Source organism: Panthera uncia (genome assembly GCF_023721935.1).
Source record: "Panthera uncia isolate 11264 chromosome C1 unlocalized genomic scaffold, Puncia_PCG_1.0 HiC_scaffold_4, whole genome shotgun sequence".
In the NCBI taxonomy this organism is placed as follows: domain Eukaryota; kingdom Metazoa; phylum Chordata; class Mammalia; order Carnivora; family Felidae; genus Panthera; species Panthera uncia.
Genome location: NW_026057585.1, coordinates 100,830,264 through 100,854,934, shown reverse-complemented (window position 1 = coordinate 100,854,934; position 24,671 = coordinate 100,830,264). Strand labels below are relative to the sequence as shown.

General features: G+C 58.0%; 1 protein-coding gene across 6 annotated transcripts in view; it reads left to right on the top strand.

The window, feature by feature from the left end:
• KCNAB2 (potassium voltage-gated channel subfamily A regulatory beta subunit 2) overlaps positions 1 to 24,671 on the top strand; it is an 84,719-nt gene that overhangs the window by 56,958 nt on the left and 3,090 nt on the right. For 5 of the 6 annotated variants that reach the window (XM_049618201.1, XM_049618200.1, XM_049618202.1 and 2 more), the window contains 12 exons: positions 2,765 to 2,808; positions 3,610 to 3,647; positions 10,366 to 10,445; positions 13,177 to 13,221; positions 15,202 to 15,246; positions 15,948 to 15,991; positions 16,971 to 17,057; positions 20,765 to 20,850; positions 22,625 to 22,745; positions 22,953 to 23,047; positions 24,021 to 24,141; positions 24,484 to 24,572. In XM_049618201.1, coding sequence (XP_049474158.1) covers positions 2,765 to 2,808; positions 3,610 to 3,647; positions 10,366 to 10,445; positions 13,177 to 13,221; positions 15,202 to 15,246; positions 15,948 to 15,991; positions 16,971 to 17,057; positions 20,765 to 20,850; positions 22,625 to 22,745; positions 22,953 to 23,047; positions 24,021 to 24,141; positions 24,484 to 24,572 — 895 coding nt within the window. Of the gene's footprint in view, positions 1 to 2,764; positions 2,809 to 3,188; positions 3,405 to 3,609; positions 3,648 to 10,365; positions 10,446 to 13,176; positions 13,222 to 15,201; positions 15,247 to 15,947; positions 15,992 to 16,970; positions 17,058 to 20,764; positions 20,851 to 22,624; positions 22,746 to 22,952; positions 23,048 to 24,020; positions 24,142 to 24,483; positions 24,573 to 24,671 lie in introns of those variants that run through there. The other variant, XM_049618203.1, reaches the window with a different exon arrangement.

The window sequence follows — 24,671 nt, the reverse complement described above, 5'->3', positions numbered from 1 at the left end:
GCCCCCCCCCCCCCCCCCCCCGTCGCAGAGCAGTCATGTTTGTAAAGCTTTTCGCCCGGAGGTACCCTGTCCCTTCTCATCCCTTCTCCCGAGGCCTGGCAGCGATGGCAGAACTAATACCATCATTTTATCAGGGAGGCAACTTGAGCGGGGTAATTGCAGCATCACGCGGTGTCCTAGTTTCATTCGATTATTCCTGTGGGCAGTGGGTGGAAAAGCAGCTGGAGAGCCTGGGTCGGAGGCGAGGAGCCCCTTCTGGTGGGCGAGTTTGAGCCACAGACCCAGGTGGACACAGCCAGGCGTTCTGTACCCTCATCTGCCTGTTGCTAACGCCGCTCGTCTCCCTGAACGCGCAGCCCGTTCAGGCATTTGGTTCCATGCTGGTAAAAGGGAACTCCGAGAGGACGTACCTAACGCTTAGCCTTCCTCAGAGCCTGGCCAGGAAATTGCTTCCCACGGTCACAGGTGGGAGCCGGTTTTGCAGAGTCGGGAGCTCAGCCCCCCCTTCCAGCACCTGGATTTATTGAGAGCAGGTGCCCGGGGCCCTGTGAACCGCTCCCCGCCCCCCCCCCCGCCGCTGCCCGCCGGGCATTGCTAACGGGGTTCTGGGGGTTTTCGTGTCCTTGCACATTTCCAGGGAAGGGGTCTGTAGCCTTTATCGGCTTCTCAAAGGGGCCTGTGACCTCCCAACAGTTAAGAACCACTGATCAGAGTCCTCTATCCTTTTTGCCTCGTTACCAGACTGCTTTTAAGCAATGCTCTGATTTCACGCCACGGGTCCCTTCTAACTAGCATGGGGAAAATTGCACCGTTAAATCGGCCCGGCCTGATGCGTGGTCTATAGGCGATGTGCTTTGCCTTTCTTTCTTTTTTTTTTTTTTAATTACTTTTTAATTCCAGTTTATTTACAGACAACAAAACAAAAATTACCTTCCTGCCTAGCAAGCAACAGCAATTCACACACGGTTTAAAGAATGTAAGAAAACTCTCAAGTCACGTCTTTTGACCACTCAGCCCTTGGATTTCATGCATAATCTATTTTAAATTTCTCATAGCAGATCTGAAGTTAAATCAAGTATTTTCCCACAGGCTTCTGGAAATGTGGTAACACTGTGTAAGGCTAAGGTATACCACATAAAGATCTGACGTGTGTGGGTGCACTATGAAAGGATCACCACGATACGTATGGCGACTGTCCCTCACCTCACACATCGTGCCTTCCTTGAGAGCAGCCAGAGATGCCAGGGGCTCTGGGTCAGAACATACGAGACATGCTGAGGGCACCCTCAGGTTATTTCACTGATTTCTAAGGGGAAAAAAAAAAAACTTCTTGACTGGTCCATTGCTTCTCACGTGAGGAAAAAAGGCCTCTGTCTGTGTTCTGTCCCCTGTCTCTTAGAAGTGGGACACATGCAGAATCCGTGTTCTGTGACTCTGTGCCCCGGGGGAACACGTGTTATATCTCGTGTCATCCTCTCGGCCGGCCCTGTGAGCCCATTCTACAGAGGGGCACACTGAGGCATCACGAGGTTACATCGCACACCCAAAGACGCATAGCCAGGGTTTGAGCTCTGGCTTCAGAGCCTCTGCTCCCTCTGCCCCCCTCCCTGAAAGAGAAACCAGCTGCTGTTCTGTTCTGTACTTTATTTAGGGAAAATCCCAGCCCTCCCTGCAGGAACTGTGGGCTGGCAGCCGGGCTGCTTTTAATGGGAAATTTGAACAGAAGCCTGCGTATTCCAGAACTACTTTAAATTTGGAGACACGTGAAACTGTTTTCAAACCGCTTACAAATTTATTATACCCCCCTCCCCACCCCCCACAACCACCTGTGGATCTTGGGACCAGGAAACCGAAGCTTCAGAGGGCCCGAGGGGGCCAGGTTTGGGGGGAGAAACTGAGGACACAGCATCCACTAAAGTTGGAAGTGGGGTACTCCCAGGGAAAAGCTGGGGCCCTCTGGGACGGAAGCTGGGGTTCACCCTCTGGGTCCGTCACAACTCTCTGATTCCCGGTGCCTGGCCGGGTGTTGCACCCGGGGGCCGGTCCCAGGACTGAGATGCCGGCAGTGGGGTCCCCCTGAGGGTAGTGGACTCCGACCCTGCCCTGGCCAACTTCCCCATCTGGGCAGCTCGCATCCTGGGTCCCCCGTAAATGCAGACAGGGTCATGCCATCGTGGTGGGGAGCATGCTCTTGGAGCTGACTGCCTGGGTGGACTCCTGGCTTCGCCGCTTCCTGGGCGGGTCCGGCATGCTCTCAGGTCAAGTGGGAATATTGGGAAAAGGAAGGTGCCTGACCCACAGAGCCGTGGAGGATCCTCGACGAGTTGCTGCCCCCGCAGGCCCCCAGCCGGCCTGTGCCGGGACAGATGGGCATCCAGTCCTCAGCAGAGCACTGCCACGCCTACATCAGCCTTGTTTCGCCCGTGAAACAAGACACTGTCCACTCCGCCAGCCTCTCTCTGGGGCGCTCTCCAGGCCCCACCATGGGCACCAGCAAGGCCCAGCCCGTGGCCGAACTGTGGTGTGTGTGTGGCAGGGGCAGGGGCAGGGGGGCGGGAAGTGGACGGTTGGCTCTTGACCCCCAGGGGGCAGGTGAGCTACAGTAGGACTCTCTCCAAAGGACCCGTGGCCTTCAGAGCCTCAAAAGATGCATTGACTAGGGTGGGGGGCTCAAGGAATACGGCACTGGGAATAGGGGGGGGCCTGCGCCTGGCTGCCAGGTCCTGTGCCACTCCTGAGAACTCACACCAAGTTTGTTTTCCAGGAACCTGGGCAAGTCGGGCCTGCGGGTCTCCTGCCTGGGGCTCGGTGAGTGTGGGGCCCCCTTGGTCCAGTGCCCCCCAAGGGAGCAGGGGCTTTGGGGGGGGGACTCAAGGGGCCACTCCTGGGGGTAAGGGTAGGGAGCCAGGATGGGGGGGCGCTGGTGAGGCTGTTGCCATGGCAACCAGGAGGTGGGGGTGTCCTAGGGGAGAGAGGGGGGAGACGAGGCAAGTTATCAGGGCCCTGTGCCCACACAGCCCCCTGCCTCGCGCCAGAATACTAGAGAAGCACGCTGGCCCCAGGTGTGTCTGGAGACCATCTTCGTTCCTCACGTGGCAGAGTCCTCATAAAGAGCAGGTGGATTTTTTGCCCGGATGTGAGTTCTGCTCCCAGAATACACTGTCCCTCCCCCTCCATGGAACACACAGTATGCTTCCGCCACACCCCTCCACACACATACACGTGTATGCCATCCAGCAAGAGTGCGGGCGTGGCTGTCAGACGTAGCCTGTTTTCCGGGAGACACCCCTCATCCTGCTCCGTGTGGCTGGTCACCAGAATGGGAGCCGCGTCAGCGTGAGCCCCAACGAGCAGCTCAAAGATCTGCGCCCCGCTGCCTGCTCCAGGCATGTCCTGTCCCCCAGGTTGGTGGCCCCAAGAGAGGAAGACTTGCCCTGAAGGCCAGGTGTCCACACGTGCCGAGGACATGCTCACCGCAGAGCAGAGGGGCACGGTGGCCTGTGGCTGCCCCCCCCCCCCAGGCCCTGCAGCATGAGGACTGAGCACTCTGGGGGAGGTCCAAGCTCCCTGGGGAGGCTCTCTGACTTGAGCCTGTGTGTCTCCTTCCAGGAACATGGGTGACCTTCGGAGGCCAGATCACCGATGAGGTAAGACGGGGCTCCCTCGGCCCCCAGGTCCCAGCAAGGGCTGCCCACGCCGGGCACATGGTAAAGTCCACCACATGAACCACTGGGCCTGTGCTCACAGTGGCCACCGCAGCCTCCCTCTTCCTGTTCTTCAAGGGTGCCTTGACCCTTTGGGTAGCGGGAACGGTGAGGTGAGCCACGGCAGTATCGAACGATCTTGTGCCTGTGCTTAGCAGCTGGGTGCCTTGGGGCGTCCATGAGTCTCCTAAAGGCACAGGAACTGCGGCTTCTCACCTGCACACCTGTTCCACCACTAGCCAGGAAAATTCAGGGAGCGCATGCTTTCCAAATTACAAAGCCCGATGGATTTCTAAGCTGCTCCGACAGAGAACACCCACGCAGATCTGGAACTTCAGTAAGTATCCGTGGAGGGCATTCCGAATGCGGATTCAGCAAACTTGACTGCAAGCTGAGGACTCTGAGTGGCTCCCCATTCTACCGAGCTCCTAACTGCGTTTCCCGGAGCTGCCATCGAAGGTACTTGCTGGGGCTTCTGGCTTCCCACTGCCACGCAGCGTCTGCCGTGGAGAGGCGGGTGCACCCCGGGCTGCTGTGCACGTCGGGCCAGTGAGTGAATATCCTGGAAATGAGAACAGTGGCATTTGCTTAGAGAGTCCTGGACATCTGCACAAGAAGCTGTCCTCATGTCTGCCCTACGTACTCTCAGAAAGGTCACGTTTAAAAATTAATCAGTGAGTTCATCTGAGACCGTGTTAGCCGTGATTGCTCTGTTCGTTTTCAAAGCAGAAGCTTTGCTTCCGTCAAAATCGAAATGTATTTAACTTGTGCTTTTGTTCCGTTTTGGTTTTGTGGCAGTCGCTGGTCCTCGAAGTCCCTTGCCCTTGCTTTGGGGGTTCTGGCTCTGGACTATCTCAGGGTAAAGTGAGGGGTTTTTAAGGTGCAGGGAATTGTTTCGCCTTCAGCTACCAGATTGGTTCAGAGCACTTAGAATATAAAGTCGGAGCCCCGGAGCCCATGTGGTTCACCCTAAGGAAGTAGTGGGTGACTCACCTGTTTCCCTTTTGACGTGGAGGGGAAGGACTTATTTTCCCCCACGTGTGACGTCGTTGTGAGAAAGATACAGAGAAGTGGCGAAATCATAACCATCCAGTTAGGTGACGTCTTCACCAACAGATACATTGCGCCCTGAGTATCGATTAACGATCCAGTGGCGGCCTCGCTGGTTCTGGCCTCCGCCGCGTCTCCGTCCTGTATATAATGACACGTGTGAAGATACCAGAAGTCGTTTCCAGGTGACACAAAGCTGGGAGGACAGCGGACACAATAGATGACAGATTTGGGGTTCTAAAAGGTCCTGGCAGGCGAAAGTGATTGAGCGAGGGAGCAAGCAGAATTTTCGTATTAAATCCTACATTTAGTGTCCAACAAGATCAATACGTCAAGGATGAGGGGCCCACCTCGCCGCGGTTCAGATGGATGGCCGGGTTTTATTCTCTAGCCGGCTGGCTTCCTGCCCAGACCAGGGTGGCCACGGGCCACTGCGCATTCCAGACGGGTGCCCCACCTGGAGCACGGTGTGTCCAGAGGAAGGTGCTTGCCCTGCCAAAGAATCCAGAAACGGGGTCCTGTTTTTAGAGCTCCCTTTTGTACACAAGACGCCGTGATGCCGGGGAGATACAGAAACAAGGAGCCGGTGGATTTTCTGTGGCAAAGTGGTGTTCCCCCGGCAGGACTCTGCAAACGGCAGTGAGCAGCATGGCCCTCGGGCCAACTCTGGCCCCCAGCCCAGTTTTGGTTCTTTTTTTTTTTTTTCTTTTAATTAAGTATATGAAACATAAGATTTGCCATTTGCATCATTTTTATTGTGGTTAAGTATGCATAATATAAAATTTACCACGTTAACCGTTTATAAGCGTACGGTTCGGGGGCATTAAGTACATCCCCTTTGCCGTGCAACCATCACTACCGTCTATTTCCAGAATTTTGCATCGCCCTAAACAAAACTTTGGAACCATGAGGGAATAATCCCCCAGCCCCTGGGGAGCCTCTATTCTACTATCTCTATGAATTCCACAACCAGGTGTTTATAAATAAAATTTTATTGACTGGCGGCCACGCCCACTCATTTACATATTGTAATGGCCACTTTCCCAGAACCCCACCGCCCACAAAGACTGCAGTCTTTACTCTCTGGTCCGTCCCAGAAAAGGTCTGCCGTTCCCGGCCTTCTGGGTTCACAGCAGCTCGCTGCAGATGTCTGTGGGGCTGTGGCCCCGGGGAGCCTGGCAGAGTGTTAGTAAAGCTCTGATCATGTGGCCTGGTGTGGGGGCCGCCCTGGTCAGAGTCAGGTTTCCAACCTCTAGTCTGGTGCCCTTCCTGTGACCTGACACGGCTGCTCAGGCGAAAAACTCCTCTTCAGAGCATGCGTTCAAAGCGGCCCGGGCATTAAAAATCTAATAAGGATAGTAGCTACAATCTTTACATTTATTTATTTTTTTAACTTGTTTAATGTTTATTTTTGAGAGAGAAAGAGAGCGTGAGCAGAGGAGGGGCAGAGAGAGAGGGAGACACAGAATCCAAAGCAGGCTCCAGGCTCCGAGCTGTCCACACAGAGCCCGACACGGGGCTCGAACCCTCGAACTGTGAGATCATGACCGGAGCCGAAGTTGGACGCTCAACCGACTGAGCCGCCCAGGCACCCCTAAACTTGACATTTATCATGACACTCCATCCTCCATCGACCCAGGGAGGTAGTGTTAGCCCTATTTCGAGGACACAGAGCTCCAGAGACACGTCAGGTGCCCGAGGTCTACCTGGAGAATCCTGGAGGGGGGCCAAGGTCTGGGATGGGATGGGTTCCTGGTCCCCCGAGTAGGAGCGGAAGGGAGGAGGCCCACGTGTCTCCTAAAGTTCCTCCTGCCATTAGTTTCTGATGTTGGAAATAGCCACTCACAAAATAGAGGCCCCATCACATAAAGTAGGACAACGCCCACAGAGTGGAAGTCTTCAGAAGTCACGTTTTGAAGAATGACGGGAACAGGCCCAGAGAGAGTGCGTGGATAACAGCACCTGCAGCGGTCTGTGTGTTAGAGCCGTAGTTCTGCAGGGAAAAAGCATATATTCACATAGAAAAACCCGAAGAGGAATTATACCAAAATCCTAGCATTGACAAAAATAAAAAGCCCAGCCCTGAAAATTCCCGGGCCCTCATTCTCTTTCTCACCGTCCTGGTGTGGTTAGGATCGTGTTTATGTCTTTCTGCTAACCGACAGGTGAAATGGGACAGGTGTCCTCTGAGTCAGAGCCTGCTAATCTTCCGTGCATGGCGGCCAGGGCCTGGTTTGTGCGAATTTGCCCGGCTTCCGTCCTCCGTGGGGGTGGGATCTAGGCGTGTTCACAGCACTCGTGCTCTAGCTCAGTGAACAGGAGGAGGTCTCCCTGGCACAGGAAGGGAGGAGCAAGGAGTAGACAGGGGCAGTGAGGAGGTGGTGGGGGAGGGCGGTCTGGAGGCCTCCGGGGCCAGCTGAAGACGGTCTCCACCCAGCTCGTGCCTGGTGGGCACCCGCAGAGTGCCAGGTCCCTGTCATCGGCCGCTATCTTTCTGGGGAGGGGGACAGACCGTAAGCACATCTTATCTCTGAGGGCGAGATGTGTCCTGTGGCTGCATTAACGAATTACCACCAACTGCATGGTTTTAGAACTACAGAAATTTCTTTTCTCACAGTCCTCTGTTTGTGACCACATCACTCCAGCCTCGGCCTCTGTGGTTACGTTCACGCTCCTCTGTGTCAGATCCTTCCTCTGCCTCCCTCCTACAAGGACACCTGTAGCATTCAGGGCCCACATGACAATCTGAGAGCATCGCCTATCTCAAGACCCTTAATGTAGTCACATCTACAGAGACCCTTTTTCCACCCAAAGGACCATTCACAGGCTCCAGGAGCTGTTATTTAGTCAACCACAGAGAACAAGAAAGCAGAGAAAGGAGTTCTGGGATGTGGGCTCCCAATTTATGCAGGACGATCAGGAAAGCTGGAGTGAGAGTGAGCCATGTGGTGATTCAGAGAGAGAGCATTCCAGGCCAAGGGAACAGGACTGTCCCCAGCCTCCAAGAGGCCACAGGAGGAGCCTCAGGTCAAGAGATGGGATCAGAGGTGAGGGAGCAGATCTGGTGAGGACTTTGGCTTTGACCATCCATGGCAGAGAAGCCACTGGAGATTTTTGGACAGAGGAAATTTGACCTGACTTAACTCAAAAGGCTCACTCTGGCTGCTCCACTGAGGACAGCCAGTCCCTCCCGCCAGATGGTGGGGGCTGCTTTTCAAGTTGTAATGTATGCATGAACCTCCTGGAAATCCAGTTAAAATGCAGGTTCTGCTGTGACAGGTCTGGGCCAGAGCCTGGGATTCTGCATTTGTGATGCTGATGCTGCTGGTCTGTGGACTGCACTTTGCTCAGGTAGAATGTTGGAGGCAAGGACAGAAGTGGAGAGAGTCAGGGGCTACCACAGAAACCCAGCCGAGGGCATTCTGGCTTGGACCAGATGGCTTCAGTGGAGGTGGGCAGGGGGGGTCCAATTTTAGATCAGCTTCAAGGGGGAGCTGGAAGGACCGGCCAAAGTTCTGATGCTGGAGTAAGAGAAAGCTGGGCAAGGAGGAGGCCCAGGTGTTGGACCTGCGCACAGGAAGGACAAGACACAGCAAGCTACCCTCCTTCTACCACCCCCCTCCACTTACTCTCCCCCTTCCTGCCTGACAAACTCCTAACCATCCTTCAAAGCCCAGCCGTGTAAATCCTGACCCACACTACGACATGGAGGAACCTTAAAGGCACCAAGCTAATGAGATAAGCCAGCCAGTCACAGAAAGACAGTGTGAGACTCCACTCATATGGGGTAACTAGGGGAGTCAAAAATATAGAAACGGAGAATAGATGGGTGGGCACCAAGGGGCTGGGGGGGAGGGAGGCATGGAAAGTTAGTGTGTCGTGAGAACAGAGTTTCTGTTTGGGGAGATGAGAAAGTTCTGGAAGTGGGCGGGGGTGATGGCTGTACAACATGCATGTACTTAATGTCACAGAACTGTATACTAAAAAGGTTAAAGTGGTAAATTTTATGTTACGCATATTTGACCACGGTTTTTAAATCGTTTTAACTAGTTTGGGTTGATTTCCAAGATGTAGCGTGCGAAGAGCAGAGAGCAGAATATCCACAGTGGGCAGTGTCTGAAGTATCAAAATAAAAGCCCTGGCCCTGAGTCACCTCGGCTCAGAACCCTCCCCAGGAGGCAGCGTCACCCCCAAACCGTCTGTATAACCCTGCCTGGGCCCAGCGCTGGGTGCTCTCCCGGGCAGAGCTCGGGCAGCTTGGCGGGACGCACCCCGGAAAAGTCTGGATGAAGACAAGACGAACTGGTGAGGGAGCCTGCTGTGCCTGGAGCGCTGAAGAGCAAGAAAGCGACCCCCGAGGTGGAGAGAGATGCATGGGGGTTTGGGGGAGGCTCCGGGAGGGCGCCCGGACGCCTCCCGACAGCATGATCACACTTAAGTGCCAGTGAAGCCGACAGCCCTGCAGGTGGATCCAAAAAATCCCCCGCGGACAGCCTTACCACCCCCTGGGCTTTCTGACTCAAATGACAGCTGCTGACTGATGGGAGTTAGCTTTGGCCTGCTCAGTATCAGAAATATTTGGGGTTCCTTGCCCACGTTTGAAAAATCAGGAAATTTTTACCACCCCCAAATTCCCTGGATCTCTGGCTTCTCTTGAAAAAACTCAAGGAGTGTGGTCACGCTGAGCTGCCTTCCCAGGGGCAGAGACGGAGTGTGGGTTCCCCACCGGCCACCGGCCTCACCCTCCATACCTGTCCGGCCCGTGGGGCTTCTGAGTCCGGTATGGAGAGAATCTCTGCAAACCCAAATGTGGCTGGCTGTTCGTCCTACGGGTTTTGAGGGTTGTGGAGTGTTACCGAGCCCACCCTGGGCAGCTGGGCACGCAGGCTCGGCACCCGAGCTGAGCTTTGAGGAGTGAGGGGCGGGGGAGTTTCGCCTCCACGACTCTCAAAGGGACACCTGCGCTGTCCAGAGGACCGGCAGAGTTCTCCGCTGCAGCGTGGGGGGACTGCTGATGGCAGGGGGGCCTCCCCCGGCTGCTCGAGCCTCACCCCCACTCCCAGTGGGTCACTGCTGCTGAAGCGCGAGCTCATACTTAGACCAGCCTGGGCAGCAAACTCTGGCCTCCCGTGAGGCCAGCGTGCCTGCCGGCCGAGGGTGGCATTTCCTCCACCTGCAAACAGTAGTAACATCATCCTCGTGTGGTTGCTGGGAAGGCATCGGGCATGCGGCCAGCCACAGGACACGTCGTAGCCGTAGCTTTAAAAACGTATTCATTTCCCGCCCCGCCCCCCGGATCTATCGCCCTCCTGTCGGGGGGGCTGTGTTCAACCTGGTATAGGTGCTAAGCTTTGTGATGACCCAACAGGTAAGAGTCCCGCTTGCCTGAAACTCGCAACCCATAAGCTGTTCCTTCTTGTGGGTCCGCTGCTGAGAGCTGCCTCCATGCCTGTCCCTCGGCAGGAGAGGCCGAACGGAGCCCCGGGTGCAGGGCCTGGACCCCCCAGCCCTGGCAGGACAGGGGACCCCCCAGCCACGAGGCGATGCCCTGGAACCCCAGGCACGCCCCCCAGCCTGGCAGGACACTAGCGGCCTGGTTTTCTCATTTCAGATAGCAGAGCAGCTGATGACCTTGGCCTACGACAATGGCATCAACCTCTTCGATACTGCAGAAGTCTACGCGGCGGGCAAGTACGTGTCTTTTCTCGTGGGGAAAGTGTGGTGCAGGCCCTGGCTTCCCTGGGAAGAACCAGAGCTGCTGGTACTCCGGTCCTTGTTCCCAAACGTCCACAAATGGGCCTCCCACTCTGCCTGCTTTTCTAAAGTCTAAGTGGCTTCAGAAGGTGTTGTTTGCATGGGGCCAGAATTGCAGAACACTGGGACACCGGTCACTTACTAAACTCCCCATGTATCCAAACACAGAGAGGACCACAGTCCCTCTGGTGCCTGAGATGCTGTGCTGGGCCAGAGCCTGATTAAGCTGTCGTCCGTCCCCCGCGCTCCTGCGGCCAGCGCCACATGCCTGACATTCCCACGTCTTAATGGTACAGTGAGGGCTGCAGGGAACGGCAGGGCCTCTCGAGCTGGGGGGAGCAGAGTCTGGCCAGCCGAGCACTGTAGGAAGCACTTCCCATCTTGGCAGTGAACTTCCCTACTCAATTATGTAAAAGCCCTCTTCAGCCAAGGCTGCTGGCTTCAGTTTTAAAGACTAGCTGTAATCAAATCATCCACTCTCCTGCATCGGGTTTCCAAAAGTCAGCTTTTGTTTGTGAAGTCATCTGTTGGCTCTCTGTTCGTCCTCCCTCTGGCCCCTCCTGCCTGGGGCGAGCCAAGTTCCCATCAGCTGGGTCGGCTGCAGCCTGGCTGGCTGTGCACCGTGGCTGCTGCGGGGCCAGCACCTGCCTTGAGGGCTCTGGGTTCTTACCTGCGGCTTGAGTTGGGGCCCAGAGCTCTGAGAATCAGGGACCCAGCAGGGCGTTTTCTCAAGTCTCAACCCAGGGTCTGAGGATCTGACAGCCCCAGGAACCTGCACTGGGACCCCCAGATCTCCTCAGTCCCTGTCAGCAGCCCTCTGCCCCCCCCCCCCGGTGCTACAGCCCCCTCCTAACCCCTCCCTGCTGGCAGCTTCTTCCCATCAAAGTGAAATGCTTTCCAGACAGATGAACCAAGCAAAGGGTCAGAGGTAGAAAAGCCCGATGCGGATGCCAGGCCCGCAGGCGTTCCCTGGCCCTGCTCCTGCCTTGGTTTCGCTGCCCATGAGAGCATGCGGGAGACAGCTCCAGGCAGCCTTCTCGGGCTCCAGATGGCCTGGCCCCGTGTACAAGCCTTGCACACCCCACTCCACAGCCGCCACACTCCCTGTGTCCCTGTCTTCACTCCCCCCGAAGAACTGGACACCCAGGGCTGGCATAGCAGGGCAAACGCACTGGGTATCTGGCAGCCTCAGGGCCTCTCGGAGCCCCTTGCCGGCAGCCGGGGACTCAGAGCAGCTTCCGGTGGGTTATTGTTACCCCTGGAGCCCACTGCCCTCATCCTGTCCTCTCCTCCGCACGCCTCTGCGGCTCCTTCTCAGTCCAGCCCTCAGTCCCATCAGTGGCATGGTGCCAGCAGTGACCCACACGGGAAGCAAGGGACAGGCCAGAAGAAGCTGTTCTGGGGGGCGGTGGGGGGGCTGCCGGGCTCCTCCGGTGGCTTCTGGGCCAGGCACCGTCCCTCTTGCTAACCGGAATGCCAAGCACATATTTTGCTGAGCCCCCTGCTTCTTATGCTGATGCTAATTTGGGCGCTTACCAGAGAGCTGCAGGATTTCTGTACCCGCTCCACCACCGCCCCCCCCACCCCAGCCCCAAGCAGATGTCAGGCTTCCCAAATGCAGGGCCACAAGAATTCACAGCCACAAGCAACAGGCTTTGATTAGCCGATGGTCTACAGCTCCTGCAACCCCAGGACCACTCCTCATTTTTCTCCCTTCCTCCTTTCCTCATCTTTTGTCCCACAAATGAGGGGCCAAGGAATAAAAGGAAGAGGCCCAGGGCTGAGTGAATTTCTGTACGTCTTGACCACGAATGACGAGCATTCAGAATGTATGCTGAACAGCTTGCAAATTAGAGCCCATTATTTCTGAGTGGATGACTCAGGCGCTTTTATAATTGGAATGTAGCACTGGGTATGGATCATTCTCCGTCTGTTGTTTTTACTCAGAAACATTTCGCTACAAGCAGAAAGTTCTTAAAAGTTAAGCCAGCGCTACAGTGCCAGGCAAGGCTGGAACAGCCCCGCCCGTGACCCCCGCTAGCCCAGGTTTGGTGCAGGGCCAGAGTGACGCCAAAAAGAACAGAGAGCAGTCCTCATGGCGTTTGTCTCTTTAGCATTCAAAAGCAAGAAACAAGAGAGATGCACGCACCCACACACGTGAACACACACACACGCATGCACCCTGCTGGAAATTCAGCCCCTGGCCCTGAATACATGTTGATCGTCTCTGAAAAGAGAGGATGCACTTGATGAATAATTTACCTTTTTAAAAAATATATAGACACTTCTCTGGAAACTTCACCCACGGAACGTTGCCAAACATCTTCCCCGGTGAATTTCCAGCAGGCCAGGGAAACGGGATACGGCAGGCCTCACCAACAGGACATCAGCCCCTTCCTTCTCTGTGAGAGCTGGAGCCGTCTGCTTGTACAGGCTCCTGCAGGGGCACCGCTCACGGCCACCTTCATGGGGGGTGACAGCCGCTCGCAGGCTCTCTCCTCGTTCTGGAATGAAGTGTCCAAGGCAAGGCGAGCATGAACAGCCTGGCTCTGTGGCCCCAGTGGCATTTCCACAGAGGGGACCAAGTGGCCCATTGTCATGGTAGGGGCGAGGTTTAACGTTTTTGTCGCACTGTAATGAAATCCCCGTATCTCGGTCTTTCCTGCAGGGCTGAAGTGGTATTAGGAAACATCATCAAGAAGAAGGGATGGAGGTAATTACCCTGTTCTCTCTCTGGTCAGTGTCCAGGGCGCACACAGGGAAAAGCGTGGAAAAGGCAGGTGGGAGGGAGGAGGGCACCGTGAGGGACAGATGCGTGCTGGGTCCTGGGCGAGCTCCGGCTAGGGCCCCGAAGCTGCTCTTTCCTATTGCCCAGTGGAGTGCTCAGTGAGGCCTCATTGGCCCTTGGGCAGCCGGCCAGTCCTTCGAAAGCCTGGAACTTCTCAGAACTGTTCTCACTGGGGAGAATATTCCAGCCCCGGGCTGCCTCCAGGGGTAGAGAGCATTCACACCGTGATGGGGGATGCTGTGGTGAGGCGGGAAGCTTCGGCTGAGTCACCAAGTGAGGTGCCAAACTCCGTTCCCCAAGACCAGAGGCATCTCTGCTTGAGGGGGGAGTCGAGCGGGGTGGGGGGGGGTAGTCCTTGTGCCCCTGACTCTGCTCCTCTGCCTCTGATCTCTACCTCTGGTCCAGCAGGGATTCAGGGGGCCAGGGAACTAGGTTGCGCTCTGATTTGTGTCAGGCCAAAAAGATCTGGACATGAGGACTTCCCGGATGGCCCGGGTAAGGCAGAGGGTATAGCCACTGAGGAGAGGGACATCCTTCTCCGGACTTGGACTCCACCCTTTGCCACTGGCCCTACCTGTAAAGGGACCACGTCTGGCCTCCCTGGCAGGGCTGTCCTGAGGCTCGAGGGCCTGAGTCTGTCAAACGGCTGGCCAGCTAAGGGCCATCACACTTGTCTGGGGAGTGGTGGCCCTTGTGGCTGGGGTCCCCCCACAAGCTGCTCAGGCCCTCCCACAAGGCGCTCAGAAGCCTGAGGGTTCCACCCTCCCCAGGACAGACGGGGCTGGGCACTCGCCTGCACTTGGGGGCCCCTTGAGGCCTGCATGTGTTTATTTTCAGAAACAGCAGAAGCTGTTGTAAAGCTGCCCCCCAACCCCACCCCCCCCCCCCCCCACCCTCCCCCGCCAGCGAGTGCAAAACCCCCTGGGGACAGATGACAGACACCCTTCCTCTTGTCCCAACGGAGCTGTTTGTTTCTTCTCGGCTCTAATTCATCACAAAATTCCTCCTCACGCAGTAATTAAAGGAAATCGCATGTATTAGTGGGTCCCCTCTTTAGGTCTTAGGTGAATACCTCGGGAAATGCATATCCAGTCACCCCCTGCCTGGAGACGGAGCTCAAGGGGGCCACAGCTTCTGACTTTGAGGAGCTATTTCCTGAGCAGCCCCCCTGCTTCCAAGGGAGGAAAACACAACCACAGGGGACCCGGGCACCCCCTCCCCTGGGAAGGGTCTTGATGAGATGTGGCCTGGAGGCTCCATCCTTATCCCTGCTCATCCCTCCAGGACCAAACAGGTGTCAGCTCCTGCCTCTTGTGGATTCACAGCAGGAGGCCCGAATCTATTCCTTTCCCTCGGGGCTTTCCATCACCCCACACACCAGCTCCCTCACACCCCGGGTCCTGCGGTCCTGCGCCACCCACCTGTCTCTCCCTCCGGATGCCCCAGGCTCTCCCCAAGGCCGTCCCACAAACCGCTTTCTGAAAGCCTGTCTCCGGCCTGTAGGGGAAGAGCCAGCCTGCTTGGCCCCTCGCCTTCGGCATCCCCACTGGAGCCCCTCCTTCTGCTGCAGCCCCTGCATTGACCTCCTGGGAGCGTGCTCCCTGCACCCCCCAGTGTGTGTCCTGCTCTGGGCTCTGGTCTGGTGCGTGAGACTCCATTACCCCCCCCCGGCCCCCACTGCCCAACTTCAAGATGAGTTAGTTGCGTCTGTGGCTTGTCTCCTGGCTCAGCGGGGAGCCCCAGGACCCCGGGCTCGCACACGGCAAACATGAAATGATCTCGAAGCACCCTTTTCACACCCCGTGCTCCCAGATGAGAAGGGTGTTTAGGACCCTCTTTGTAAACTGAAGACACCCCTCCCCACCCCAGCTATGTCCAGTAACACCCCTCTTCTTCTGTTCGCAGACGGTCCAGCCTGGTCATCACCACCAAGATCTTCTGGGGAGGAAAGTAGGTGCAGCACAGGCATGCTCCCGGGCCGGGGCCAGGGGTCAGCAGCCATGGCCCCGAATCGGAGGCTCTCCCGGGGGGGGGGGGGGGTTTGTGCAGCCGTCTGCCCCGGCCGGTGCCCAGCCCCACTGAGGGACATCAAGTCCTGGAAAAGCAGCTTCGGCTGAGTTGCCTTTTACTCAAACCTTGTTTCATTTGTATTTTTTACCTTCATGGGCTTGGTTTTTGTTTTTTTTCTTTTTCTGATTACAGGGGTAACATCCCCAAAACTCTGGAAAACCTAGAAAATTCGTGGACTGTCTCAACCACGTGCTACCTTCCCTGGCCACAGACCACCCCTGCCCGTTTCCAGCGGTCTGGCCCCTCATTGTCTCTAGGACCGGACCAAATCGGCTTCCTAGGAATTATAAATATGATTCATTCTTCACTTAAAAAAAAAAAAAAATCTAAGCAAAACAGAAGGGCCGATCGGAACCCGGAGACCCCTCCCCCTGCATCCACCCCCACTCCCCCAGGCCGGCGGGGCAGCGCCCCTCCTCCTGGCTGCATGAACGCACCCCTGGAGCCTGTGGTTTGTCTCCCAAGTGGAATCAGATGCACGTGGCACTCACTGACCTACTTTTCTTGGCCTAACGTTGCATCATGAACATTTCCCCCAAAACCGCTTGCAACATCACACACGCTGTTGTGCTGTTTTTCAGAGCGGAGACCGAGAGGGGCCTTTCCAGGAAGCACATAATAGAAGGTGAGGGAGGCGCGCTGGCCCCACACGGCCCCTGAACCCACGGAGCCTCCTGCAGATGCCCAAGTGAAGGACACAGAGTGCCCCCGCCCACCAGCCACACGAGCAGGCCTAGGCCTGGAGATGCCCCGCGCTCTGGTCCCACCCTCTCCTTCCACCCAGCCTCCGAGTCACCAGAGCAGGGCACCACCGCCTTCAGATGGGCATTGTGGTCCTGGGGAAGACAAGACAGGCCTGGGCCGGGCCCCATGCTGACTGGTGGTCCTGAGCAAGGGACATCACTTCCCCAAGCCTCTGTGGCAACATCTGTAAAATGGGTGTGGGAAGAGTGGCCACCTCTGGGATTTGGGGGAGGGCTGGGAAGAACCCAGGAAAGGTGCAGACACAGCCAGGTGCACTGTGCACAAGTGAGAGAAAGAGAGAGAGAGAGAGGCAGGGAGGGGGGGAGGGAGAGAGAGAGGGGTCGGGTAGGCTGTCCCGCTTATCCTATACTTGTGTCATCTTTGTGCCTTTTTCCACCTGGGCTCCCAGATGACACACCCGTCCCTTTAAGAATCACACGATTAGGGGGCTTTGCTGCGGCCCCCGCAGCCCCAGCAGGCTCTGTGCGGCTCTGCTCTGAGCCCTTGCTCAGCGCTCACTGGTGATCTGCGCCTTTGGTGCGTGGACAGGGATGCAGCTCCCACTCCGTGCGGGAGTGTGGGCCCCCAGGGCGTGCAGGAGGGCACCCCTTCGTGCAGTCACAGAGCATTGGCCTGTGGACCCGACCACACGACCCCCCGCTTTGGGGCGTGCACCCACTTAGGTCCTGGCTTTTCTTCACCTCCGGTGGCGCCTGCCCACATGGGTCCCCACGCCGTGTGACGGCTCCGGGTGCCTGGGACCTCTTGCTCCCTGTGCCGCACGCAGGTGCGCGGGCGCGGGCGAGGGCCCAGCAGTGTCAGTGAAGACGGTGACCACCCCTCCTGACTCCTCCCCCCAGGTCTGAAAGCCTCACTGGAGCGGCTCCAGTTGGAGTACGTGGATGTGGTGTTTGCCAACCGCCCGGACCCCAACACGCCCATGGAAGGTGGGTTCTCCGCGGGGCACCCAGGCCTCCCGGCTGCTGGGGGCGGGCGGGGGGGGGGGGGGGGGGCTGGCACCTCCAGGCGGAGTCCCCGAGTCCCCGTCCTGGCCTTGGGTCCATATGCACCTGATCTGTGCGGGCTCTACGCCCCCTCCCGGGTTCAGAACCGAGTGGAATGTTCTCTCCTCTCAGCTCTTACTATTTCGTAGCTAAATGAAGTCACGATACGATGGCTGTTTGCAACTGCTGTGTTCTTTTCAGTCATACTCCCGTTCTGCCGGGAGGCTTTAGGGGCCTCTTGCTCTGAGAGGTAAATTGTTACTTAGAGGAGCGGTGCTTTGAAAAGCAGTTTTGGTTTCTTTGCCGCGTATTTATTCTTTCCTCTCCCGCCATCTCCGCCCTCCCATCACCACCCCCACCCCCCCCCCCCCCCCCGCCATTCCTGCTTCAGGCTCCTCATTTGTGCTTTGCTGCTTCAGGGATTTGGAAAATGAAGTTGTGTTCGAGTTATTTTTTCTTCATTTGTTTCTATATATACCGTGCACGCGTGCGTGTATATATTTGCGTGTGGGGTCTGTGTGGTCTGTTTGGTTTTTGTCTTTTCGTTTTTTTGTCTTTAAACAAAATGAGTATTCTGGGAAGATTTGTGCGTCCCCTCCCCACGCTCTCTGTCATGCCGCGCCTGTCCGTGTTCCCACAGCTATAAACTCTGGTCTCTTTAAATCTTTCTTTATCACCAGGGGACCCATTTAGTTCCTCCAAGTCAAGGACATTCATCATAGAAGGTACACAGTACCCTTAGCCCGACTATTGACTCCTGTGTCCAAGCTGCATTTTATGAGACAGTGTTTTTATTTACACTACTCTCTTTCCCCCCAAGACAAACTTCTCCATAAAATGCATAAAGGAAAAATAAGCACCCTATGAGAACATCTTGCAAGTGAAGGAAAAGCAAAGCAGTGTGGAGCCCCCGCCCTCACCCCCGCCTGGCCAGCGCTGCCATTTCATTTCTCCTGCCCCCCCCGCCCCCCCCCCCCCCCCCCCCCCCCCCCCCCCCCCCGCCCCCCCCCCCCCCCCCCCCCGCCTTGCACTGCCGTGATCCTTGAGGCCGGCTGTCTGTCCACCAGGGCTCCTCTTGATTTGAGGATGCTGGGATGGGCGCCTGAAACCTTGACCCTGGATGGTCTGGGAGAGGGTTGGGGAGACCAGGGGCCCACAGGAGTCAACACAGGGGGGATCCCTAGGACGAGCGGCCTCCAGCGCGTCTTAACGTTGTAGGTCACGTCTGCTAAGCTCCTGCCTCAAGCAGAAGCAAAACACACCGGTGGCCAGCTGCCCCGTCACGGCACGTGGCCTCCTCCACGAGCATCGTGGCTGCGCGTGGTGCTCATGTCCCCTGGGCGGGCTGGGCCACCTGCCGCTCTCGCCCCCTGCCACGCAGCCCCACCCCTCCATCAAAACGCGGTCACTGGCCTCCTTGCACGATACCTACGCGAGCAGGCCAAACCCTGAGACCTGGCGTGGGCTCTGCCTGCCCCCGAGCTAAGGGCCGCCCCAGGGCAGGCCGTGGTCTCCCTGGGAGCCGGGCTGTGTCCCACAGTGGGAGGGCGCCTGCCTGCCAACTGGTGCTGCCACCTGACCCCTCCCATGTATTATTTGTGACGAGGCAGGAGGTACTGTGGGTTCTGGCAGCAGCTGGAAGGATCGGGCCCTCCTGCTGCTGCCGGCCGGCATTAAATATCGAGGTGCGGGACAGTTGTCCCCAGTGGTCCCTGCATCTGGGGCCGCTGACATTGGCTTGGGCAGAAGCTCAGAGTGCCAGACTCCCGTGTGTGGGCCGGCCACCCGGCCAGCCGTGCCCGGGACCCCTTCTCTCTCAAGCTGGTCGCAGGCTCCGGCGGGCTGCTGCCCCGGTGGCCCGCCCCGCCCCCCAGGCACCCGGCGGACCCCCTCTCTGCATGGAAGAAGGGGTGCTTCAGTGTATCGTGCCATTTCCCGGGTGAGGAGACAGCTGTGCTGAGGGATGAGAGGGAGCCAGGCTGGGGAACGAGGGTGTCCGCTTCCCTCTCTGGCATGTGGGCCGAGGCCGTGGCTGAAAAGAATCAGCGGTTACACTGCATGGTCACAGGGGACCCTAGGAGTGTTTCTGAGGAAGCCGACAAGGACAGCGGCCAGAAGCCTGAGCTTGGCCTTGGGTGTGGGCAGATATCTTCCCGGGCCCCCCGGGCTTTCCGACAAGAGCTGTCCCCCTTGGCATCGAGTGGTGTGGGCAGTCAAACCGGGCAGCCTGTCGGTGGTCCCTGGGGGTTGGGGCGGGGCTTCGGGCCTCCCTGCCAGCCTCCTCCCGAGGATGGGCAGAGAGGAGCCCAGTCCCCGACCTTGGAAGGAAGGAGAGGGCAGGGGTCGGCCTAAAGGCCTGGAAGGCGAGGTGTGATTTTTCGGGGGCCCTGGGCGTGCCTGCCCCAAGACCAACACCCCAGAAGCCCCAGCTACCTTAGCTTTCTACCGAAAGAGGGGACCTCGGCCGAAGGGGCGCTCAGGGACCCGGGATGGGGGGGGACGACACCCCAAAACAGAGGTGCTGTTCTCTGCGGGAGAAGGTGCCCGAGGGTCTGTGCCATTCAAGGGGGAGCTTGGGTGAACAAAGCCCGCATTCTCCTTCCTTCCTCCGGCTCCCACCCCCCTGCCATCTTCAGGGGCCCCCCAGCCCCCCGCCATGTCGGCAGCCGATGAGCAAGCCACCTGGGGAGAGACAGGACTTCCAGGGGTCAAGGTTGCCGCTTCGTTTTGACAGACACTTGTTCTTGAGCCCCCCTTCCTGCCCTGCCTGTGGGAGTGAGACTTGCAAGCACTGTATGGGACCAGCAAGGAGTCTGACGACGCAGCCCTTCTCCCCGCAAAGCTGAGAGACATTTGAGGTCTTTAAATTCGAGGCCAAGTATGTTGTTAACACCACAGCATCCCCGTGGGCTGAAACAGCCTGGTGCGGGAGCAGTAGGGAGACTATGAGTGGCAGATTTTCATCTCTCAAAAACTTTTTTGAGTACTAGAAAGAGTGTATCGTGTAGCCGGGGCGAGGGTCCCTTGCCTGCTCCTGGGCTGGTTTGAGAATCCGGGACAGATACAGACAGGGCTTTCCATGTCCACTTCCGGCTCTTGGGGACACATCTGGAACCATCCAGGGCCCCACCCTGCCCGCTGTCCGGACGGATGCCATTATTACCTCTCTATTCAGTCCTCCAGATCCCAGGGAGAACCTGGGACACCCCAAAGCGGGGGGGACTCGAAACAGGCAACTTCCTGTTGCCCTCTGCCAATGTGATCCGTCCCCAGACTAGAGACGCACCCCCCCAACCATTCCACCGTCTAGAATGACATCCTCTGATCTCACCTTTCCCTCCTCTCTCCAATCCGCCATAGAAATGCCACCGTCCATCTAGAACCCATTTTTCAAAGATTCCGTAAGACTCGTAACTACTGGGGGAAATTGTTTTCAAGGCCAGCTGCTTGGGCTGTGGTTCCCTTTTTCCTGTGGTCCCTGGAAACCCCAGCCACACCCGACTCTGGAGCCAGGAAGTACATTGCTTGCAAGACATCTTTGCAGCCCCCCACCTCCTGCTCCACCTGTCTTTGCAGAATGTCCCCAGGCTGGGCCCCATGCCCCCAGTCACCCCACCCCCGACCCGCAGTGTCCCCTTCTCTCCTGACAGAGACCGTGCGCGCCATGACCCACGTCATTAACCAGGGGATGGCCATGTACTGGGGCACGTCACGCTGGAGCTCCATGGAGATCATGGTACGGCGACCTCTCGGCATATGTGTGTCCATGGGGTTCCCTGCCCCATTCTAGGGATGAACACCCAGGACTCTGGCTCGTTCAGTGCCATTGGTCCCGATGGCACAGACAACTGGGTACTACAGGGAGGGACAGTATGGTAACCTGTGGCAGCCACATCTGTAGGCAGTGCTCTTAACTTGGATCCCAGCACTGTGTGGCCCTGGACAGATGGCCTCACCTCTCTGAGCCTTGGTTTTCGCACCTGTAGAACAAGACCGCTAGCATGACCCCCCAGGAGGCTGTTCTGAGGGCCGAGAGAACAGTTGCAAAGCTCTTAGCAGAGAACCTAGAGCTCAGCCAGCGCTCGGCAGCAGTAACAGTACCAGCCACTTGCACCCAGCTCTCATGATGCCCCAGCTGCCGTTAGACTTGAGGGCCTCATGCGGACTGACTCCCATTGAAACCTCCCAATGCCCTAGGAGGAAGCGTTACTGTCATCCTGTTTCTCAGATGTGGATACTGAGGCACAGAGAGGTTAAGTAACACACCCAAGGTCAGCCAGCTCACTCTGAGGTGGGTCCCCAGGTGTAGCGCCCGGCCTGGGCTGCCTCAGAATGTGCGCTGCTGTTGGGAGCCCGGCTTCCATCTCCTAATCCGTCACGTTTCCCACACTTTCAGGAAAGCATCCCCTTCCTTGTCATTTCCCTCCAGGAGCCATCAGGGACAGAGGACTGCAGATGTCTCTTGGTATCAGGGTATCCCAGGAGGGTCAGCGGGGTGGCACTGTGCTCCTCAGAGGTTGGAGAGCAGAGGCCTGGGGATCGGGTCTTCCCAGGACTGGCTCTGAGGCTGACCTGCCACCCCTGCCTCCAGGGCCCTCCCGGCCTCAGCCCTTCCCGTGCCCCTTCTCCCAGAATTCCCCACATCCCGGTATCCTTGGGGCGGGGGGGGGGTTCTCCTCTAGTGAGCCCCAGATTTCTACTTCATCACAAAAATTAAGCAGAATTTTCAAGTTCAACACAACTCTAGGAGCCTGTGATTTTAATCAGCCTTTGGCATTCACAGCATTAATGAGTACTTGCTATTTCTCTGAAGCTGCCTGGAGCCAGAACAGGGCTCTCTGAGGTGTCAGTATCCTATTCCCATTTTACAGATGCAAAAACTGAGTCTGAAACCGAAGAGGAAAGGGCCTCTCATGCTGGCAGGCAGGGCTTCCCCAGGAATCTTGTCAGGAGACATCAGCCCTGGCTCACACCCATCCAGTAGGAGCAGAGGGAGAGTCTGCAGAGTCCAGGCCTTGAGCTCCAAGTCCCAGAAATGGGCTGATGCTACGTTTCCTCCTGACGTAGCATTTTCCTGACACTGCCACCATCATCCCAGGGCCAGGGCCCTGGAATAATGATCATGATAAAAACAGTAACACCATAGCAGGCAGGCACTGCCCTCCTGAAGGCTGTGAACGCCGTTGGCTCACTTGACCCTCACAACATACAGGGAAACTGAGGCACAGAGGGGTGAGCTCCTTGCCCAAGACCACCTGGCCAATAAGTGCCAGAATCCTCCCCATGCCTTCAACGCTGGGGTCCCATCCCGTTTTCCCAGCAGAGACGGTAGGGGGACAGGCTACCGGTTTCCCAGGAAAGCGGTGAATTTCCCCGGGGAGGAGTGTGGGGGGAGAGCAGGTGAGCCGGCTGTTTCCTGGGGATGTCTTTGTGTCTCCTCCATGCTGCCCGAGCAGCCCCCAGACCCACTGACGGACAGGGACCATCCACGGTCCTATTTGCGTTCATAGGAGGCCTATTCCGTGGCCCGACAATTCAACCTGATCCCGCCCATCTGCGAGCAGGCCGAGTACCACATGTTCCAGCGCGAGAAGGTGGAGGTCCAGCTGCCGGAGCTCTTCCACAAGATAGGTGGGCTCCCCCCCCCCCCGCCCCGTCCCGTCCTTTCTCCCCTGCCCCGCCCCTTCCTCTCGCCCGGCACCTCCTCGCTCCCTAGCTCCGCCCCTCCTCGCTCTGCCCCTCCTCCTCCTCCTCCTCCTCCTCCTCCTCCTCCTCCTCCTCCTCGCTCCCTAGCCCCGCCCACCCCGGGCCTGACGTCGCCTGGCTTTCCTCTCCCAGGAGTGGGCGCCATGACCTGGTCACCTCTGGCCTGCGGCATCGTTTCCGGAAAGTACGACAGTGGCATCCCGCCCTATTCAAGAGCCTCCTTAAAGGTGAAAGAGCTGCCAGGCTGGGAGGAGGGGACGGGCACGTGACAGGCATTTTGGATCCACGAGGCTTTGGGGCGGGGCCGCCGCAATGGGTCTGGGCGGGGCTTCCCTGGGCCCTTGTGGGGGCCGTTCCAGGAAAAGCGAACTTGGAGCCCTTGCTGGCCGGATCCCACCTCCGGAAAGGCCGTCCTCTTCTTGGGATGCGCCCCCTGGGTGAAAGGTCCCCTTCACTCCCTCGCCACCCCCAGCTGGGTTCAGCATTGACAACGTGGGCTGGGCGGACCACCTGTGCTATTTGGGATGGCCCCTCCCACGACGGGTACCCCCCTACACACTCTCTAGGCCAACTCTGAGACCTCTGGGCTGGGGGCTGCAGAGCTGCTTCATTTGTCCCTCAGAGGCCACCCCCTGGGACAAGTTCCCCCCACGCAGACACGCCTCTGGAGTGGGGACTCAGGAGGGTCTCCCAAATGCAGGGTTTGGGGGATGAGAAGCAGGCAGAGAAAGGCCTACTCAGGTCAGGGCAGATCCAGCACTGGAGCCCCCCTGCCTGGGGTTCAAAGACAGGAAGGCCTGTCCCACCCACTCCCGCCCAATCCACACCGAGATCAGGGATTCCCTGGAAGGCATTGCAATCCCAGGGGTGGGGGCAGGTAAGACCACAGCTCCCCCAGAGCCTGGGGAAGGGGTCCTCTGGGCCAACGGCCAAAGCATTCCTCTTCCCCCACCCCCACTTCGCCCCGGGCTTGCCAGGCCCCCGGTCCTGACTCAGGGACCCCGCCTCAGCGACCCTGAAGCTTCTGGCTTCAGATTCAGCAGGCCCCATCCTTCCACCTGCCCAGGTCTGTTCTGCAGTGGGACACAGTTAGGCAGGGGTGGGGGTGCTACCTTGGCACAAATCACCAGCTGTCTGCACGCAGAGGTCCAGGTGACCTGCCCTCACCAGTGGGCTGTGCTTTCTCCCCCCCACAACCAGGGCTACCAGTGGCTGAAAGACAAGATCCTGAGCGAGGAGGGCCGGCGCCAGCAGGCCAAGCTGAAGGAGCTGCAGGCCATAGCTGAGCGCCTGGGCTGCACCCTCCCCCAGCTGGCCATAGGTAACCGTGCTGGGGGGGAGAGGGGGAGGGTTGCCCGTGGTCCCCGGGGCCACCCCTCCATCAGGCAGCCATGGGCAATGGGGCCCTTACATTCATGGGGAGAGAATGGGGGGTGGTCCCTGAGCACTTGGGCCCCCCCCCCCCCCCCCCCCGCAAGCAGTTGGTGCCTGGGCTTCCGCAGAACCCAGCATGCAGAGCTGTAGGCCTACGGGGACCCTCCTGGGCACCCTCAGCCCCATGACCAAGAGGCTGGATCTGTGTGGCCCAGTTAGGGACAGGGTGGAGCCAGAAAGGGCCCCTGCCCTGGGTGTGTCCCCCTCACCTCTGGTCTTCCTGCCCCAGCCTGGTGCCTAAGGAACGAGGGAGTCAGCTCCGTGCTCCTGGGTGCTTCCAGTGCAGACCAGCTAATGGAGAACATTGGAGCGATACAGGTGGGTCGGGGAGGGGGCTGCTGGGTGTGTCCCCCCCACCCCCCGGCCCTTGGGCTGAACGCAAGGTACCGCTCCGTCGTTTGTCCAGCACGTGTTCGC